This window comes from Astyanax mexicanus, chromosome 14, assembly GCF_023375975.1.
Source record: "Astyanax mexicanus isolate ESR-SI-001 chromosome 14, AstMex3_surface, whole genome shotgun sequence".
Classification (NCBI taxonomy): domain Eukaryota; kingdom Metazoa; phylum Chordata; class Actinopteri; order Characiformes; family Acestrorhamphidae; genus Astyanax; species Astyanax mexicanus.
This window is the reverse complement of record NC_064421.1, coordinates 6,469,036-6,490,527: the sequence shown is the minus strand read 5'-3', so window position 1 is coordinate 6,490,527 and position 21,492 is coordinate 6,469,036. Positions and strand designations below refer to the sequence as shown.

Genomic DNA, 21,492 nt, shown 5'->3' with positions numbered 1-21,492 from the left:
ACAGGCAGGAAAGTGTGGTGTTAGGAGCCCACACAAGGACTCTTATAGGTATAGAGTATAGTGTGTGTGATGAGGTGGAAATTGAATCCTATTCTGCTCTGGGGATGGCAGAACACTACGGGGCTTTTTTTTCCAATAAGGGATTAAGCCTAGTCTTAGACTACACAGCATTTTGAATAGAGATTTGAAAGGAATTGAAAGGAAAATATAATCTATGACTAGTCTAATTTCTGTCCAGGAAACTGATTAAACATCTACTACAATATTATAATGCCACCCCTACAGCTTTAACACTACATATACTCAAAAAAAAATAAGAGACGATTTAAAAATTATGGGTTTCTTTGATTTTACCAAATTAAAAACCTCTGGAATATAATCAAAAGGAATATGGATGATCACAAGCCATCAAACCAAGCTGAACTGCTTGAATTTTTGCACCAGGAGTAAAGCAGCATAAAGTTATCCAAAAGTAGTGTGTAAGACTGGTGGAGGAGAACATGATGCAAAGATGCATGAAAGCTGTGATTAAAAACCAGGGTTATTCCACCAAATATTGATTTCTGAACTCTTAAAACTTTATGAATATGAACGTGATTTCTTTGCATTATTCATACATTTTTTGTCATTTTGTCGTTTCTCGTTTCTGCAAATAAATGCTCTAACTGACAATATTTTTATTTGGTATTTAAAAGAAATGTTGTCCGAAATGTTGTCAGAGAAACTGAATCAGAAAGTGTTCTCTTATTTTTTTTCCAGAGATGTATATAAATAAAATACATTTTTTAACTATTTTAAAGTAATTAAAATATATATTTATAGACTTAATAATATAACTAAATAGATATGAATAAGACATTATAAATATGCCTGAAATTCCTCCCCATGTGTCACATTAACGCGCATTCATTCATCAGGTCTCTCTCCGGAGCGCGCACAACTGCTGCTCTTCAGGCCCCTCCCCGCCCTGGCGTCACCCTCCCACTCCCAGCCAATAAGAATCGGAGGGGGCGTGGCCTGGCTGAGCGTGTGGCTTCACGAGAGCCCATGCGGGATGGGGGTGCAGTTGTAGTCGTGCGCGCGCGCTCGGGGGGCAGATGCTGGAAGTGGTGCGGAGTTTGTTCTCAGGCGTGGAGCTGCGCGTAACGGGGGGCGTCCGGGACCTTCTGCAGCACGGAGCAGGAGCGAGGAGGGGCAGAGAGGAAGCTTCAGGGGTGTGAAGACCACCATATACCCCCACATCTACCCCCACATGGACCAACAGGGGCAGGAGAGCTTTTTATCAGGGGAGGATTCAGCGCAGGACCAATGGCATCTGGAGCTGAGGGGCTCGAGGAGCTGAAGTGAGGAGGAGGAATAGGAGGAGGAGGTTCTGCTGGATTTGGAGAACTTTTGGAGAAGTTTGGATGAAGTTCTGGTGGGCTCAGGACCCTCAGCCAGCTCTGCCCCAAACCAGCCAATCAGAACGAGCATAGTTTCTTCCCTTCTTTCACTCTTTCACTACTTTTTTTGGAAAGCTATGCGGACTCGTGGGACACCTCTGTACTGGACTGCCTTCCTGACCCTTGTTCTCCTGTCAGCCCAGGCTTTCCCCACCCACACGCCCAAAGCTGGCGAGGCCAAGCCCGGGAGGAGCGCCGCTCTGCGGGTACGTGAGCCCAGCCCTCTCGCTGGGGCTGCTGGGGTCCACTGGTGTGGTCTGCATGAGCTGTTTGAAACTGTTATCTGGCTGAAACATGTTGCATTAATTTGTGTGCTCTGCGGTTTGAGTATGTTACATTAGTAGCTGGTGTCCTAGACCTTGACTAAACCTGAGCCTAGACTAAATTAGGGGTTTTAGACTATTTTTAGATTAGATTTTAGTTAATTTAGACTATAAACTATAAGTTCACGAATTACTTTTAAGTTTAAGACTTGGGTTGTGGTTGGGTTAAGGTTGGTTAGTGGTTGCTGTGGTGTTGATGCTTTACATAGCTGATGTGGTCTTGCCAAGTGGTTTTCATGCAGGTGATATGAAATCCCAGTTGGGTGCAAAGTTGTGTTGCTAAGTGGTTGATGTGGTGTCTAAGCAGGTGGTTGTTAAGGTGTTGCTAGATATTGCAATGGCAGAGAGATAGAATTGTAGAGGGGATGGACTTTAAGACTTATTGTGTTGTGGTGGTTTATGTAAGTAGCTAGATGTTTTCCCTGCTATCCTAACTATGTGGTTTGGTTAAGGTTGATTAGTGGTTGCTGTGGTGTTGATGCTTTATATAGCTGCTATGGTCTTGCCAAGTGTTTTTTAAGGTGGTTTTCCAGGTTGTTGCCATGCAGGTGATATGAAATCCCAGTTGGGTGCAAAGTGGTGTTGCTAAGTGGTTGATGTGGTGTCCAATCAAGTGGTTGTTAAGGTGTTGCTAGATATTGATATGGCGGAGAGATAGAATTGTAGAGGGGATGGACTTTAAGACTTATTGTGTTGTGGTGGTTTATGTTAAGTTGTTAGATGGTTTCCCTGCTATCCTAACTATGTGGTTTGGTTGAGTTTGATTAGTGGTTGCTGTGGTGTTGATGTTTAAATAGCTGCTGTGGTCTTGCCAAGTGTTTTCTAAGGTGGTTTCCCCAGGTTGTTGCCATGCAGGTGATATAAATTCCCAGTTGGGTGCAAAGTGATGTGGCTAAGTGGTTGATCTGGTGTCCCAGCAGGTTGTTAAGGTGTTGCTAGATGTTGCTATGGCAGAGGGATAGAACTGTAGAGGGGATGGACTTTAAGACTTATTGTGTTGTGATGGTTTATGTTAAGTTGCTCGATGGTTGCCCTGCTATCCTAGCTATGTGGTTGGGTTGAGTTTGATTAGTGGTTGCTGTGGTGTTGCACAGGGGTTTTTGTGATGCTTTACATAGCTGCTGTGGTCTTGCCAAGTGGTTTCTATGGTTGTTTTCCAGGTTATTGCTAAGATGTTGCCATGCAGTTGCTATTAGATCCCAGTTGGGTACAAAGTGGTGTTGCTAAGAGGTTGATGTGGTATTGGAGTAGGTGGTTGCTAAGGTGTTGCTAGATATTGCTATGGCAGATAGAGAGAAATGAACGAAGTTTATATGTTTAAGAGTTATTCATTCTGTAATAATAATAAGAAGAGGTGGAAGCATAAGTTTATATATATATGTATATGATTATATATATATGATACATTTACAAAAGCATAATGTATTGTTATGGTGATATAATGTCACATTATATCATACTATATATAATATCACAGTAACAATACATATTGTCCTATTGGCCAGTCCCTGATTTAACCCATCCTTATGGCTTTCCATCATTTAGCCTACTTTTCCCAGCCTAGCCCAGCTGTTCTCTGAGCATGAGTGAATAAAGGATGGCTATATGTCTGTATGATTTATGCTAAGGATTATTTATAGTTGTGACCTTGTTTTTATAGGATTATACATAACATGTATGGAATTTTGCTGGCACTGATTTCCAAAGCGACTTGGATTTGGATATTGTTTTTTTAGATATTTCTAAATTGGGATTAAAACATCACATGAAAACTTTGACCATATATGTCTATTAGTCAAATATACAGTAGTTCTGTGAGCGTAGATCATTGTATGTGATTTTTATTTAGTTTATATTATATTAACACCAGCAGATGACATGTCTCTCCAAACCATCACTGATTGGTTGAAACTTCACACTAGACCTCGAGCAGTTTGGACTGTGTGTCTCTCCACTCTTCCTCCAGACTCTGATCCCTTGATTTACAAATGAAATGTAAAATGTACTGATGATCAGTGATGGTTTGGAGAGACATGTCATCTGCTGGTGTTGATCCACTGTGTTATATTATCAAGTCCAAAGTCAGTGCAGTGTTTTGCAGCAAAATCAGCATTTCGTGCTTCTTCCCTCTGCTGAAAGCTTTCATGAATGCAGATTTCATTTTCCAGCAGGACTTGGGCACAGTACCAATTTCTCTTATATAATATTCAAATTTTCTAAGACACTGATTTTTTGGGTTTTCATTGGCTGTAAGCCTTAATCATCAAAATACAAGAAAATGCTTATAATAGATCACTCAGTGTGTAATACATATAGTATATGAGTTTCATATTTTGAACTGAATTAATGAAATAAAGCAACTTTTTAAAGATATTGTTTTTTTTAAGAAGCACTAGTAATCTTCTGTGTCTTTCTCTGACAAGAAAGTAGATGTTGCACTTTCAGCTTTACTCCTGTTTTAAGTGCAACTCCAAGGCTAAGCTCATCTCATACTGAGACAGGTGTCTGAAACATTCAAGTCTAGATGTTTGTGGCGGCAAGTGTACAAGTAGCCCATTAGTTAGAGGTCAGACTGCCCCCATGTTTATCACCACCTCCTTGATAAAGGGTGATTGATGACTGGAACGAGTCAGGGGTTAATCCGCCGAGCCCTCTTTAGTAACTGTGCTAGAATGGTGCAGTTGGGAAAAGGCTGGATAGCTGTGATTACTGTAGGTGAGGTTTGAATCTCTGTTGTGTTGGTGTTGTGTTGGTGTGGTCCTTAAGAAGCAGCCATAATATTAAAACCACTGACTGGTGAAGTGAATATCATTGATTATAAAGCATTATCTGGGTCCAGTAGCACCTGACAAGTGGGTAGATACTGTATATCCGGCAGCAGGTGAGCAGTCAGATCTTATAATTGATGTAAGTGTTATGCTATGATGGTTTGTGTACTGGAAGTCCAGAACATCTTCAAAACATTAAAACCATGTCTTATGAGGTGTTTCTTGTGTGCAGTAGGGGTGGGAATCACAGAGCATCTCACGATATGATATTACCTTAATACATTGCCCATGATAACAATGATATCATGTCACAATACTGTGATTCTGCGATTCTCAATATATCACACATAAAACAATTCTCAACAACACTATGGTAGTGTCTGGTAGTATGGCTTGTTTTGACTGGGTAAACACAGGCTACAGTTTGATACACTTGCCTCTGAACTGCGAAAGATCTAGCGCAGCGGTTACCGGCTAATGCTAATACTGCTCCAGCCTTGGTGCTGGAGAAACTTCACTGACACTCACTAAAAGACTTCAGCTATTGGCTTTACTGCTCCTTATATTCTGACTTGTAGAATTGTTGTTAACAGGAATTATGGATTTATTGGTGCCAGTTTCACAGAATTTAACTACCAATATTCTTCGCAGCATGTTTACCCTATTCATTTGATTAGCGCCACCTTGTGGAACAAAACATTATTGATATTTGAATCTACGTATCTATCTATCTATCTTTAAATTGAGTAAAAAGTAAAAAGTGTTGGATTGAAATACTTTAATATCACTATAGCAGTAGTGTAGTGTAGTGTAGTGCGTAATGCATTTGTTATGCATGTGTAACATAACACATTCTAGTTGTCTTAACATGGAGGGAGTTGTAGAGGATCCTAATGGTGTCCTGCAATAATCTATCCTATACAGCTCCAATATTCCTCTCGCTTTTCAGGCAGCAGCAGCCTGTCACTCACACAAACACAGAGACAGCGCTGTGTATCTCATTCTTGGGTCAAGAATTAAAACATTGCAACATGACGGACGTGTTTAATTTAATTGCCACACGTCCTGCGATGTGACTGTTGCTTATGCGTACATCACGATAATGATGCTTAAATGATATATCGGGCAGCCCTAGACCTTATTAATGTACTGTTGAGTAGTCAAAGTCAAAGGTGATCTGGTATTGTATACAATTGCACCAACACCATGGCACCAGGTGACATGATCACCAATAATCTGGTGATCTTCATTGATTCTCAATAGTGCTGGCACAACTACCCACCAAGTCGCATTCCTGTCGGTTGATTCCTTCTGGGTGCAGCAGGGTGTTTTTGGTGACGAGTGTAACTCCTCCAGGATTGTTAAGGCGTTAATGATGATCACGATGATGGGAAAATGCAGCAGCAGTCTTTAGACTGTCTCCACATGAGAAGATCTAAAGAAGCCTCTGAAGTTTCAGAGAATGGGTGGCCTAAATCTGGAGACAAGAATAAATCAACAACAACAGTTACCTACTAAAAAAAGATCAACAGGCTGGTTTGGTTTGAAGGGCAGTGGCGTGGTTCTTTGCCCTATTTTTGCAGCACCAGCTTTATGGAGTGTTACCACAGGGAGGAAATGCATATTCACCCCAGGCAGGCTTTTACTAGACACATGTCCTGCTAAAAACAGTGCCTTTCATACAACAACCCTCTCTGCTCTAAACCTACTGGAGCTACTGTGCTTTACAGTAGATCAGATTTATGTTGGGATGCTGGATGATATTGGAGTCACATCACTGTCTGAGAGATGTTTAGATTTTATTAACTTTTGGTTTATTATTTATAGCTTCAGTAATGCTGCAATTTAGCAATACTGCTGTAAAATAACTTGGGATGTTCTGAATATTTGACAAAATTTAATAAGGCTATTTAAAATCATGCAATGTGGAAAAAATCTGCAAAAATCTTCGTCCAAACATTTCATTTCGCTTGGTTTCCCTTTCGCACGAAAACTGTCATTGTGGTTTATTCGTAAATTAACTAAAATACAAGGAATTCATTAGTTTTAATGCATTTATAACCGACAGAAATGTGTTATACACTTTTAATAAAACATGTTTGTACACTCCTTTTAAGGAAAGCTCTCATCTCCAATCTTTGATTCCATCAAATCCTCACAGCAATGTTCCAAAATCTAGTGTTTAAGTGTATAAAGCTTTTTTGTAAGAGTAGAGGCTGTTATGATAGCAAAGAAAAAACTATAAATAAATGCCTGATAATTCATATAATTTTAAATGTGGACCTATTTAGTGGTTTTAATGTTATGGCATAATTAAAAAAATAGGACTGTCTAAAATAAACTAAAAATAATAAAAATGTATCATTTCTAACATTGTCCATAGATTAAAGAAATGAATCACATTAATCACTACACAATTATGTGATCGCAATAAATCACACTTTTTTTTCAAGACTAACCTTTAAATTTGGGGTAAATAAATTTAAAGGTAAATAAAACACATTTGAATCTGTAAATGTGAGTTTAAAGTAAGTTACTAAGTTTAACATGGAAAATTAATGGAGGAAATAAATGCTAGTCTAGCTCCATATTCCACACTTAACAACCTGGATAGAGAAAATGTGCTGAGTTGTGGCTGAGTTTGTGTAAGAGTAAATAAAATGCAATTTATTTCAGCAGCACTGTTTTATATATATGTAGATAAATATAAAATTGCTAATGCTTCAACAGGCTCTGTAAACTTGTGTCTTTTGTGAATAAATTGCGTTTTAAAAATGAACACATTGCAATTTCCAGATTAATCATGTGCACTCAAAACATGTTAAAATTGACAGCACTAATCATTTCATTGGACTTTTATATATCTACTGCATTAACAATTTAATCCACTCTTCCTCCAGACTCTGGTCCCTTGATTTACAAATGAATGGTTAGTGCCAAGTCCTGCTAGAAAATGAAATCCGCATCTTTATAAAAGTCGTCACTGATTGGTAAAAACTTCACACTAGACCTTGAGCAGTCCAAAGTCTTACATCACTTCATGCTTCCCTCTGCTGACAACTTTCATGGAGATGAGGATTTCATTTTCCAGCAGGACTTGGCACACTGCCCACACTGCCAAAAGTACCAGTTGGTCTTATATAGTATTCTAATTTTCTGGTTCTGTGACACTGATTTTTGGGGGTTTTCATTGGCCGTAAGCTACAATCCTCAACAGTAAAAGAAATTACCACTTAAAATAGATTACTCTGTGTGCACTACATCTATATTGCTATTCTATATATCATGTTATATTGAAGTATAGCCTTAGCATGAGGCTATAGCACACCAAAACACCTCCATGTTTAGCTCCACAGTGAAGCTGTGTGGAGACATGCTGTGCTGACAGGGCGTCTTTGTGTAGCATTTGAACATATGGCTCCTTCTCCTTCCCTCCTTTCAACTGTTTTTATTAACGTAACCTCTAAGGTTCACGTCGGCCACTGTTTGGGGAGAGCGACAGAGACTCCGCCCCCCACTCAGCCGAACCCCCGTCGAGGCCTGTGAGAAGTGACTCTGAGGAATCTACATGGGGTACTTAAGAGGTCGACCAACCCCGGTGCCAAATAATAAATACGTAAAATAAATAAACCCAAATGAATCACAGGCCTGTGCCTTTCTCAGAACCCAAACGGACGCCGGTGCCGCATTTTACAGAGGGCGCCAGATTCTTGCGCCTGTTCAGAAGTTCATGTTGCCTTTCTTCACCGTTGTGTTGGATGACTGCGGGTTGGAGAGCTCTCAAATATCCAGCACCCTAATTGAGGTTAAGCTGAAACTGTAAACCATAAGCTGTGTTTCAAAGTATACGGTGTGAGCTCGCGTACATGCTGTGTGGATGCTATATCCAGGATTTAATGCTGGAATACTAGCTTATATTTCAGTAAAACCACGAGAACACACACACACACGCACACATATATAAGCTTTACTATAGGAATGGGTAGCTATAATGACCGAGGTTTATATCACTGGCTTTAGCCATCTTAGCTGTAATGAGATGTTTGAGTCTGTGGAGTAATAAGAATAGGGCTGAGAATCACAGGAATACAATGTTATCACAGTATGTTGCCTACAAAAGCATAGATTCTCTATGTCATTTGTGTTATGGAAGATAACACAAATAAAATACTCCTTCAATTCTGAATTAACTTATCCATTTACAGCTCTAAACACTTCAGTTTCTGAATCAGTTTCTCTAGATTTTGCTATTTATAGAAATATCTTTGAATAAAATAAACATTGTTGTTTTATTTTTCTAAACTACAGACAACATTTCTCCCAAATTCCAAATAGAAATATTGTCATTTAGAGCATTTATTTGCAGAAAATGAGAAATGGCTGAAATAACAAAAAAAGATGCAGAGCTTTCAGACCTCAAACAATGCAAAGAAAACAAGTATTCATAAAGTTTGAAATAAAGAGTTCAGAAATCAATACTTGGTGGAATCATGTTCTCCTCCACCAGTCTTACACACTGCTTTTGGATAACTTTATGCCTTTACTCCTGGTGCACAAATTCCAGCAGTTCAGTTTGGTTTGATGGCTTGTGATCATCCATCTTCCTCTTGATTATATTTCAGAGGTTTTTAATTTGGTAAAATCAAAGAAACTCATCATTTTTAAGTCGTCTCTTATTTTTTTTCCAGAGCTGCATTTAACAACCAATATTCTTCACCACAGGTTTACCCTATACATCTGATTTTTGCGCCACTAAGTGAAGTAATGAAGTAGTAACTTTAGTATGTTAAATTGGGTGCTTAAAGACTTATGGAGTTAAAAGCACCTACGTTTTCGATAAATATATTTATATTTGATGCTGCGTATTAATGCAGTCAAAACAATGCAATCAAAATGATATATCACAATATCAATATTTTGTCCTACCCCTAAATCAGAACATGCAGACAGAATATGGACTATGAAGATACCTTCTAAGATGCTTAAAGGAAACATTAAAAAAAAAAAAACTTTTCTTGAAGGTTTCTTAAAGCATTTTAAGTTGTTACATTTCCTCTGAAGAGGCCAAGCTGTGCATAACTGATGCTTAAGATTCTTCCCAGGCTCTTTGACCATGCGTACAATGGTACATCATTGGTAGAACATCTTTTTATTTCTCCACTGGATAGTTTCCAAGTGTTATTAGATGGAATTTGGCTTCTTATTATTTCTGGAACTGACTATTGTCCTTGTTAGATCTGAAAATATTATATTTATACGAAGGAGAATGACATTCAGCCAAAACCACAGATTTATAGGCTTGTGGTGCACAAACAAAGTGCAGTTTAATCAGCCATATCTGGATAAATATAGCTGTAGTGAAATTACCTTTGAGGATTTACAGCAAAACACTTCTCCTACATGTGTAAGTTGAAATTGGTACTTGAATACTGCTTCTAACCTGAAGTATTTCTGGACAAAAGTATTGGGACACCAGCTTATTCCATGTTTCTTAGGAAATTAGGTTATTAAAAAGAGTTTATCCTGCTTTTGTTGGAGTAACTGTTTGTAACTGTAACTGTAAAGGGTTTATTCTTGATTTTGGAGCATTGCTATGAAAGATTTGATTGAATTCAGTGACAGTAAGAGTGATTGTTTGATCACGATCACCACCTTATCCCCAACTTCCCAACTCAAAAAAGTATTTTTATTATGTGTACCACATTCTATTGACTATAAGGCAAACTCTATTATGAATTATATAAGGCGCATTATATTGAACGCCTATTTTCTGGTCTATTTTCATGCAGAAGGTACATCAGATTATAATACAATAGTAAGGAATAGGGCGTCGCCATGTTGTTAATCTACACAGATTTCTTAACTGAAAACAGTTTATTTGGGTGAGTAAAGTGCTTCAGTTTATGTACAGTAAGCTTAGATTTCCAGTGTGATTAGCAGCAGTGCTAGACGTGGTTAGCAGCAATGCTAGCCGCAGTTAGCAGTGCTTAGCGTTAGTAAACGCTGCGCGATAGCGCTACACTGAGGAACCCTGAATGTTCCGGTTTGTCCCACGTAGCTTGTTTTAACGTGGTAAACGCACAGGCAACACTCCAATATACTCCCCTCTGAATGGCGAAAGAGCTAGCGCTGCAGTTAGCAGCTAATGCTAATACTGCTCCAGCCTTAGTGCTGGAAAAACTTTACTGAAACTCTTTTATAACGCTGTACTTCTGCAAAGTGACTTTACTGCTCCTTAATACCTGACTAGTAGAATTCCTACATAAGGTGCTACGGATAATAAGGCGCACTGATGATTTTGTGAAATTTAAAGAATTTTTAGTGTGCTTTATAGTGTGAAAAATACAGTACAATGTTGAGCAAAAACATCTGTAATTGCCCACTGATGGGAAGGCCCCTCTTTTATTATTTAAACTGCCAATTTTAGGTGCCACTATACTTTTAACAAAATCAGCATACCAGCTCCATTCATGTTAATGGGCTCTCCTCACTCATTCAGCTTAAAACCACAAGGTTCCCACACCAGAGCCGAGGAATGCTGCCGACTCTTCCAAACTTTCCGGCTGGAACAGTCTTTGGGAAAATCCCTGTTAACCTTGAGTGGCACATCTTCACTTGTCACAAATCTTTGTGAATCTTTACAATGTATTTGGCTAAAATATTTATAACATCTTCATAGAACCATAACCTTTTAAATCTGTTGTGATATACAGCTCTGGAAAAAAATAAGAGACCACTTAAAAATGATGAGTTTCTTTGATTTTACCAAATTAAAAACTTGTGAAATATAATCAAGAGGAAGATGGATGATCACAAGCCATCAAACCAAACTGAACTGCTTGAATTTTTGCACCAGGAGTAAAGCAGCATAAAGTTATCCAAAAGCAGTGTGTAAGACTGGTGGAGGAGAACATGATGCCAAGATGCATGAAAACTGTATTTAAAAACAGGGTTATTCCACCAAATATTGATTTTCTGAACTCTTAAAACTTTATGAATATGAACTTGTTTCTTTGCATTATTTGCAAAGAAAAATTTATAATGGGTCTGTTGGGTCAGTGTTCTTTAAGCACTGATATTATCCCCAATATTGAACATTTATCACAATACTGATATATTGCCCAGCTCCGCTTCTGAGTTACATATTTGGTTCTTAAAGGAGAACTCCTTCTTCTGCACTTTTACAGTTCTTAATGCTTTGTTTTATATGTCAGAGCTCTTTGGATTCTACCAATGAGGTATTAAGCTACTTTGAGTCTGGATAATGGTGTAAAAAGCTATTTATCTGCAGGGGCACCCAGGGGCATGCCTCAGTAAGCTGTGGGAGAGCGGAGGTGTGCTATTCAACAACGATTAGTACTTTTTATCATGTTTTACTACACCAAAAATCTATTTTACACCAGAGTTCTCCTATAAGTGAACCCAGAGTGGTTCTCCTATGTTCTATAGCCTGGCTCAAAGAACCCTTTTGTGGTACCTTCAGGTTTAAGAGCATAAGAAGGTTCTGGATTGAGTGGCTCCTGATGCACACAGTAAGTGAATTAATGCAGTTACTGTGTGTCAACAGGAATTTCCTCTGGGAATGTGATGCATATGAAAGCAGTCAGATCTGACTCGTGTGGAACATATTCTTGTGGACGTCCGTTTCTTCGCTTTTACATACTGCACACTGAGGTGTTTGACTGCGAATAAAGGCTCATGAAAAAATATCTTTTGCTCTTTTTTTGGAGGGGAATAATCAGATCCATCCATTTCATTGAGTTATGAGCGAGCTGCTCGGTTTTCCATTTTAATACATCCCATTCGCTCCCTGTCTCGACAACAGGAGGTAATGCTTTGTGAGGGCTTCAGAGAAGTCAGCCTCTAGATGAATGTGTGTGTATATATTTATATGTGTGTGTGTGTGTGTGTGTGTACACACTTGTGCACAAAGATCTTAAATATTTATCTTAAGGTAAATAGTTTAAGGATAAGCCTAAGCTAAGCAATGCTGAGGATCTAACCTGCTCCTCACTGCAGTGCATTAAACCTCTTAACGTCTGTTCTTAAAGGGCCCGTATCATCAAAAACACGTGTTCCCTTCATTTTCTCAATAAAAGAAATAAAGTTCGGCATAGTCTATATACAGTCTTACAACTTATACAAAACTTACCAAAAATATCATTACTTCTTTAGTTCTAATCAAATTAATCAATTTATTTTAATTTAAATGTACACATTTACACACAGTCGTTGTTATCTTTTAATTTCTTCTATACTATTACAAATGGACAAAACGAAATAAAGATGTTTAAAACCTAATTTTCTATTTTCAAATTTAGCCTGAAACTATCAGAAAATTGAACTGATAAATGCTACATTGACTTTTCTATGCTTTTCATGATAAATTGGTAAAGAATGTTTCAGCCCAGACTGCTTTTAGAGAGAAGCACAGTACAGAAAAGCTAATTAGAATATTAATATTATTAAAATAATATTGCTGTCATTTAAAAAAATTGCAACTTTACAAGAGGAGGACAAAACGTCTTAAATTGTAATGGAAGTTAAAGTAAAAAGTTATTTTTGAAACATTTTTATTGGTCAGTTTATTGTAAAATTGTGACACAAATTATTAAATGTATTTTAAAACAGTGTGACTGTGAATCAGAAGTTTGTTTAATTGTTGGGAAATATGCGTGGAAATAAGATTAGTTATAATATATTTGTTACATACATGAAAAATATATTAATGGACTGTGTTAAAGAGCAATGGGTGTAAAGACCCAAGATTGAGTATTACCCAGGGAGCTGGAGGACTGTGAGGAAACATTCACTGAATATTAATGTAACAGAAACTGTATTGGGTTAGGGAGTGGCTAAGCGCTGCCACTATGATTGGGAGATCGCTGGTTCGAATCCCGGTCATGCAGCTTGCCATCAGCTGCTGGAGCCCTGAGAGAGCACAATTGGTCTTGCTCTCTATGGGTGGGTAGATGGTGCTTTCTCCCCACATCACTTCAATAGGTGATGTCGATCAGCACAAGGCATCTGTGAGCTGATGTATCAGAACTTGAGAGTCTCTGCACTTTCCTCCGAGTGCGCCGTGATGCTACTCGGTAATGCTGCATCAGCAGCAGTTGGAAAAGAGGCGGAGTCTGACTTCACATGTATTGGAGGAGCAATGTGCTAGTCTTCACCTTTCTGGTGTTGTGGCATCAATAGTGATATAATAGTGATATAAGAAAAAAGAAAGAAAGACTCTCTAACGCATGAAAAAAGTTTTTGTGATTTCTTAGAGACTGCCCGTTAAGCAATTATGTGTTTTCCACTTTTTCCACTCTAAATTAACCTCCAAGCAACTTATAAACCTAGAAAATGGGGATACAAAAGAAATTTTGTTTTGAAATTGCTATGCATTCACTTGAATGAGAGAATTTTACCGGAATACTCCAGAGGCAAGCATTGAAAAAAGAAGATAATATTATATAATATCAGAATATAATATTAGAATAATATTGTATTTTTCCATATTGTGTTTTTAATAAAAAAATATTTTTTTGCAGCTTGATGATGGTGAAAAGATGTATGATATCCAGAATGTAGGGTGTAATTTAAGTCAGCTTGTTGTATATGAGCAGCTGCTGGACTCTGATCTGATCTAGAGTAGCCCTGTTTTCACAGTGGTGGAGCACTGGTTCCGGCCCACTGGACCCCAGCACACAGCCCGGCCGCAGGTTTTATGCTATTATGTTCGGCAAATTGTTGCCGTGTTTGCTCTCCTGGGCCCGGGGGCGTGAGCCCACTGACGAGAAGCACAATGAACGCTTGTGAGTCGCATGGTACACTGATGCTATCGGGACATGCCAGCCCAATCAGATTGAAACATGGTGGTATGCAGGAGATTGGGGCGGGGGTGTAGTAGAAAGAAAGAGAAAGAAAAAGAAAAGAAAAGAATTGTAGGGATTGTTTTGTGTGTGTGTGTGTGTGTGTGTGTGTGTTTGCTTTTGTGTGACGAACTTCTGTGGTTGGATGCAACAACAATAACAACCATCTAGCAACTGGTTAGTAACCACTTAGCATCATCATAGCAACCACCTCGCAACTATTTTGCAACATCATAACATCCACTTAGCGCCCACTTAGCAACATCATAGCATCCACCTAGCAATACCATAGTGATCACCTAGAAAACCAATTACCAACACTACCGCAACTACCTGGCAATTGCTTAGCAACATCTTGCAAGATCACTTGCAACTGGTTAGCAACCACTTAGAAACATCACTACAACCACCTTGCAACATCATAGCAACCACCTGAGATACTACAGTTCATCAGTATACCAAACCTATTAAACCTCTTCTTCCTTTTCATTTGAATGGTCAGGAATACCACCTGGGATCATCATATCAGCTACTGAGCAACTGCTTAGCAACCACTTAGAACCACTTAGTTACTACTTACTGTAGTAACACCATATCAATCACCAAGTAACCACTTACCAATATTATAGCTCCCACCTGGGTCGTCACAGCAACCACCTAGAGACTGGCTAGCCACTACCTATCAACACCATAGCAACTCCCTGGAATACTATATATAGAAGCATAACTGTATGCAGTATTTGGGGGAATTTTTATTGATTTTATTGTGTTTATGATGAACTTTAATCCTTCATCCTCCCTTGTAGTACAGTCAGATCAGGCTCTCCTTTTGGCCACTCCTCCTCCTCTTCCTCTTCCTCTCCATGTGGATGATCAGGAATTCCAGCTGGAGGATGGACCCCAGAAACGTCCCCTCTTTGATTATTAACTTGTATTCCCTAGTGAAAAAAGTAGATAAAGTATACTAAGCATTATTATGCTATAGTGCACTAAAGTGTTCTTGTAGCCACATTATTATTAATCAGTATATTTAAAGAGTGCTAAAATGGAACAACTTTTTTTTTTACTTATTATACTTAGCACACCTCTAGTATACTTCATTGGGTATAAAAATTTTAATTTTAATATACTGTCCTACAATTTTTAGCCTGATAGAAATTTACTTTCAATTTTTTTAATTAGTAGTAGTAATTTAATTTATTTTCTAAAAATTTACGATAAATTGCACGTTAAGTGAACTACTGTAACAATTGTTTTTAACACACTTTGCTAAAAATGGAAATAAGTATTTTAGAAGTATATTAAATTAAACATTAAACTAAAAGTGTACTTCATAGTAGTCTATTTTTTTAATACCCTATGTTGTACTTTTTAAAAAGTATGATCAAAGTTTATTTTCAAACATTTGATGAAAGCATAATATTAATTTACTTTTTAAGTATGTACATTTTAAGTAAGTACATAAATCTATTAGTATATTTACAGCGTACTTTCACATTTCTCAATATGTTTAAAATACAATTAAGTATATATATATATATATATATATATATATATTTTTTTTTTTTTTTTTTTTTTTTCACCCGGCTTACTCCTATAAAAGCAAACCCATCCTAAACCCCCTCAGAACCCCCTCCCCAGAAACTCAGGGACCAGTCCGCTCCATTGATGTGGAGGAAGAGACTAATCCTCAGGCGCTGCGTGGAGCGAGAAGCTTATCTTGGCTCGGGCTCCTCAGTGCGAGGTTTGATTATAGCATGACTGAGGTAGAAGGTATGAGAGATCCCTGGAAGGCTTTCTGGAGGAGCTCAGACTGCAGCGCTGTGGGGAAGACGTCATGTAATGGAGCCTCGTCTTCCGTTTACACGCACCTGTAAAAGAGCCCGGCTCATAGCTCTGCAGTGACTGGACGGTTTCGGGGAAATCTCCTTCAGCTGACACTAACTAATGAGAGCCTCCTCAGAATCCTGAGACCAATCAGAATGAAGCCCTTCTCTCTGGGTTTTCTCTCAATTTGATTAGCTGTTTCTGTTGGGTGTCAGACAGCAGACCTCCAGCCTGGAAATTTAGAAAGATAAAAAACAAAAACCAGAAAGAGTTTGACATATAAAATAAAAAAAATATGTGAATAATAATAATTTCAGAGTTTTTGCTGTGATGTCAAAGAATTTGATTGAAAAGTTAATTTATTTAAGTAATTCACTTCAAAATGTGAAACTCATATACAGTATAATATAGATGTATTACACACAGAGTAATCTATTTTAGGCGTTTATTTGTTTTATTGTTAATAATTATGGCTTACAGCCAATGAAAACCCAAAAATTAGTGTCTGAGAATCAGAAAATTAGACTCTATTATATAAGACCAATTGGTACTTTTGGCAGTGTGGGCAGTGTACGAAGTCCTGCTGGAAAATGAAATCTGCATCTCCATAAAAGTTGTCAGCTGAGGGAAGCATGAAGTGCTGTAAGATTTTGTGGGAAAACAAAACTGCTCTGACTTTAGACTAGATAATAAAACACAGTGGATCAACACCAGCAGATGACATGTCTCTCCAAAACATCACTGATCATCAGTAAATTTTACATTTCATTTAAAGTAAATCAAGGGAGCAGAGTCTGGAGGAAGAGTGGAGAGACACACAGTCCAAACTGTTTGAGGTCTAGTGTGAAGTTTCCACCAATCAGTGATGGTTTGGAGAGACATGTCATCTGCTGGTGTTGATCCACTGTGTTTTATTATCAAGTCTAAAGTCAGTGCAGTTTTATTTTCCCACAAAATCTTACAGCACTTCATGCTTCTTCCCTCTGCTACTGACAACTTTTATAGAGATGTGGATTTCGTTTTCCAGCAGGATTTGGCACACTGCCCACACTGCCAAAAGTACCAGTTGGTCTTATATAATATTCTAATTTTCTGAGACACTGATTTTTGGGTTTTTATTAGCTGTAAATTGTTGTTTATTAACTTTTCAATGATATTTATTTTTTTTTAGATGCACTAGTATATTATGGCCAAAGCACTACCCTAAATGCATTAAAAAAGTGTCTCTAAAATTCTCTAAAGATCACATTTTTAGAGCTAATGCCACCAAATTTGGCAGAATCATAGAACAACTTGTGTATGTCTTTATGTTGGATCCCACTTACAGTTTTCCTATAGGAATAAATGGTGGAATGTACAGAAATTCAGAAATCAAATGTTTTGATATCCATAATCTTGTGGCCACAGTAACATGCTATACTGTACTGCACTGTATTTACATTACATTATTTGAGACTCCAGTATTTTTATTATTCAAGCTTAAGCTACTTGTAAATTATATATATATATTATATATATTCTGTTTGTTTTAGCAGTTTGCTATAAAATACTTGGAATTATTAGTGCAGCTGAGCTAAGTTAATGTTACACACTGATTTGTTGTAATGTAAAGCATTTGTAAGAGTGTCTCTGGCTGTGTTTGAAGGGAAGACAGACAGACGGACAGGACAGAAGGTGCCTCTTCGTCTCCTTTTCTTTTGGGCAGATGATGAAATTCAGTAGGGCAGTGAAGCGAGCTTTATCGTCTGCAGCAGAGGACATCTGCTTTGCGTGTGGGAGAGTCGGAGTCAGAGAAGTGAGACAAGGCAGGCTACACATGATCAGTAGAGGAAGGCTTTGATCAGGCAGCCCCTCAAACCCCCCCCCCCAGCCTTTTACTTCGGCTGCTCCGCCAGAAGACAAGGAGGACAATCAAATCAGGTCTCCAGATGTGCAAATTTAGGAACAGGAGCAGCACAGATGTGGTTGTAGTGGACAGCAGTAACGTGGGCCTTTAGATCTGCTGGCTGACCTGCTCTCTGATTGTGAACTGCAGTGTGTAGAAGTGCTCAGACAGACGGAGAGGCTGAGATTATACTCAAGGCTTTATTGTTACCTTATTTAGATTTAGATTTATTTTCCCTAAAGAGACATGCATTTTGACCAGAACATGAGCTTATTATTTTTTATTATTAGCTGGTCGACCTAAAACAAGCAATTTCACGTACAACAGCATCTGTTGAACTGAATATGCATTTAATTAGCATCACTACGTGAAGTAATGAGGCAGTAACTGTAAAGTGAGTCAAATTGAGAAATTAGAGCACATATGTTTGAATAAAAATATTTTAAAAATCAATATTTGACCCTATTTATCGATAACGTAACCCAAAAATGATACTATATATCGTACACCCCTATTACTGATTTAGTCATGTTTCAACCTCTTCTTAGGCATGTGAAGGCATTTAAATCTCAATTCCAGCTGTTTCTTTTATTATAAAATGATAGAGGGCATGGCACAAGTAATTGCTGACGAATTGGTTGATTGTAAAAATAATTGTCGGGTTAGTCAACTACCAAAATAATCTTTAGTTGCAGCCCTTTCAGTACTTTTCTGGCTCCTCAGACTTGCTCAGCATTGCCACTGTGGTATTAGCATCACTATCACAGGGTTCCTGCAGGTCTTTAAAAAGTCTTAAAATATCTTAAATTAAAATATGGGTCTTAAATTATCTTAAATTTACTGTAATTTTGCTGTAGGTAATACATTTTCAGATGGTACGTTTAATGCTGGTGGGAAAACACTGTGGCCCAGCATAAACCTAATCAAATCGGGGGGCGAGAGAACTAAGATTAGCAGAGAGCTAGCAAACATTAGCGGCTAGCAAGCTAATATATTAACTTTAGTGGTAAGCTAGCTAACATACTAACTTTAGCTGCAAGCTAGCTAACATACTAACTTTATCGGCAAGCTAGCTAACATACTAACATTAGCTAGCTTAAATGAGCTAGCTAACGTTACCAGGGATAGAACTAAATATAACGGAAAGCTAGTGAACGTTAGCGGCAAGCTAGCTAACATAATAACTTTAGCTAGCTTGAATGAGCTAGCTAACAGTATCAGGAAGAGAACTAAAGAAATTATGGCTACTTTTTTGGGTCTTAAATTATATTTATTGAGGTCTTAAAAAGGTCTTAAAAAGCATTACATCTGACTTTTAAAATTGTTCCTGTCACAGTGTTATCCTTATCCAGCATCACTACTGCAGTGTTAGCGTCACTACCCCAGTGTTAGATAGTCAAAAGCACATGTTCAATAGGGTCTTTCATATCTTAAATCTAGTAGATACTGTAGATGATCTATTGGTCTGAGAGCAACATTTGGGACCTTTACCAGGCATTAAATTGATGTCATACTTAATTTTTTAAAATAAATATTATCCCTATAGCAGATATTAAACAGGAAGATGTTTAAAGCTGGGCAGTTCAGAGAGAATTGATAAGACTGGGGATGGAACGGGCCGTTATTGGTGTGCATGCGGCTGCTGGTCTGGTTGGTTCTGTTGTTTGGCGGCTCTTTGATGTCTTTGGTGGCTTATAGACCGGGCCTCCATGAGTCCTTTGAAGTGTGGAGGAAACCAGGATGTAGAGGCCTGGCCTGACTGGGTCTCATCTGGTGCTGTTAAAGCATGCATGTAGTTCATAATGACGGTCAGGCTAAAGCACTCTGACTGGGGCTTTACTGATGTATCAACTGGCCAGTAAAATCGAACGGTATTAAGTTTGAATAGATTTAACTCAATCTGTCCACAAAGATTAAGTTAAATAACTGATATTAATAAGGCACTGACCTTTTTCACTGAACCGGAACACAGTAAATGAATCCAAATGCTCCTTAGCACAACATTTATGTGAAGTTCATAGAATTTACCAGTGAATTTCTGACATTGTATGTATGTGTAAGTGTGTGTAAGACTGTATAGCCAGATGTGGATTGGCTCCTTAGTAACCAATGCAGTCCTCCAGGTGGACAGTCGTTTCCGTTTGAGAGTATGCTGTGCGCTATTGGCTGCTGCATCTCGCCAGTGTATGAGTGTAAAAGATTGTGTGTGGATGAATGTGATTGTAAAGTGTCCTTGAGTGTCTAGAAATGTGCTATATAAGTGTTTATTATTAATTATTATTATTAATTAATTAATTAATTAATTAATTAATTCATTCATTCATTCATTCATATTGCCATTGGAGAGATTTGGCATAAATAAATGCGGTAAATGCAGCTGTACTCTATCATTTGATGATATAAAAGTTTTACGCCACTGATATAATGATCATTTAGTAGCATTTACTACAATTAATTACACCCTTTTTTAAAATATACTGAAAATAATAAAACAATATCAAATAAAAACGTTGTTTTTAAACAGAGTCCACATCTTCTCAATTAAAAGGATCAAAACATACTGTTTTCAACTCTGTATATTGTACAATAATTTTATAATATAATTATCATGACAGGCTTATATAGTGTCTTATATATAATAGTAATAGTAATTATATGATTGATATTAATGGGACCTTCCCAGTAAGTCAGATTTTTGAGGTTGTGTGCATATATTGTACGATGATTCATCAAATTACCAGCATTGTGTATTTTTCGTATTCAAAATATCAAAAGATTCACAGAGCCAGTATAATGAATTAAATTGAATCATGCCAAAAGTCGTAGGACAGCAGTGTGTAAATGGATCGTGTGTTAACCCTCTATAGCATGATTTTCATATTTGTTGAAAATAAAATAAAATTTCATATTTGGGGTTGATATATCCATTAAAAAAATAACGCTGTTTAGTAAGAAAATAAGAAAAAATCCACAATAATTATGAACACACTGAAAGGACAATGCAATAAACAAAAGGGTGCTTTGTTGCCTGACAGCAACATCATGCAATAGAGGGTTAAAGTGGGAAAGATTTGGGATGTCCACACCTGTACACATTGTGAGGTGCAGTGATGGTATAGTTACTTTGAAAATGTAATCTGATTACTGATTACTTATTACTCCTTTAAAAAGTAACTTAGTTACTTTATGGATTACTTGATTTTAAAATTAACAAAGTTATTTTCAAAATAATCATTAGTTGCCGCCCTTTTAGTGCTTTTCTGGCTTCTCATTACTTTGAAATAGTAATCTGATTACTTATTACTTATTACTCCTTTAAAAAGTAACTTAGTTACTTTATGGATTACTTTATTAGTTACTTTCGGCAGTTGCCGACAGCAGCAG

The 21,492-nt window shown here is 37.6% G+C and overlaps 1 protein-coding gene across 1 annotated transcript in view; it reads left to right on the top strand.

Annotated features, from left to right (window-relative positions):
• The first annotated feature begins 1,082 nt into the window (after window positions 1-1,082).
• The window catches only part of ism2a (isthmin 2a), a 64,148-nt gene continuing 43,738 nt past the window's right edge, over window positions 1,083-21,492 (top strand). The window contains exon 1 of the mRNA XM_022673267.2: window positions 1,083-1,648. Within this exon, the coding sequence (XP_022528988.1) occupies window positions 1,520-1,648 (129 nt within the window). The 5' untranslated portion in view covers window positions 1,083-1,519. The remainder of the gene's footprint in view (window positions 1,649-21,492) is intronic.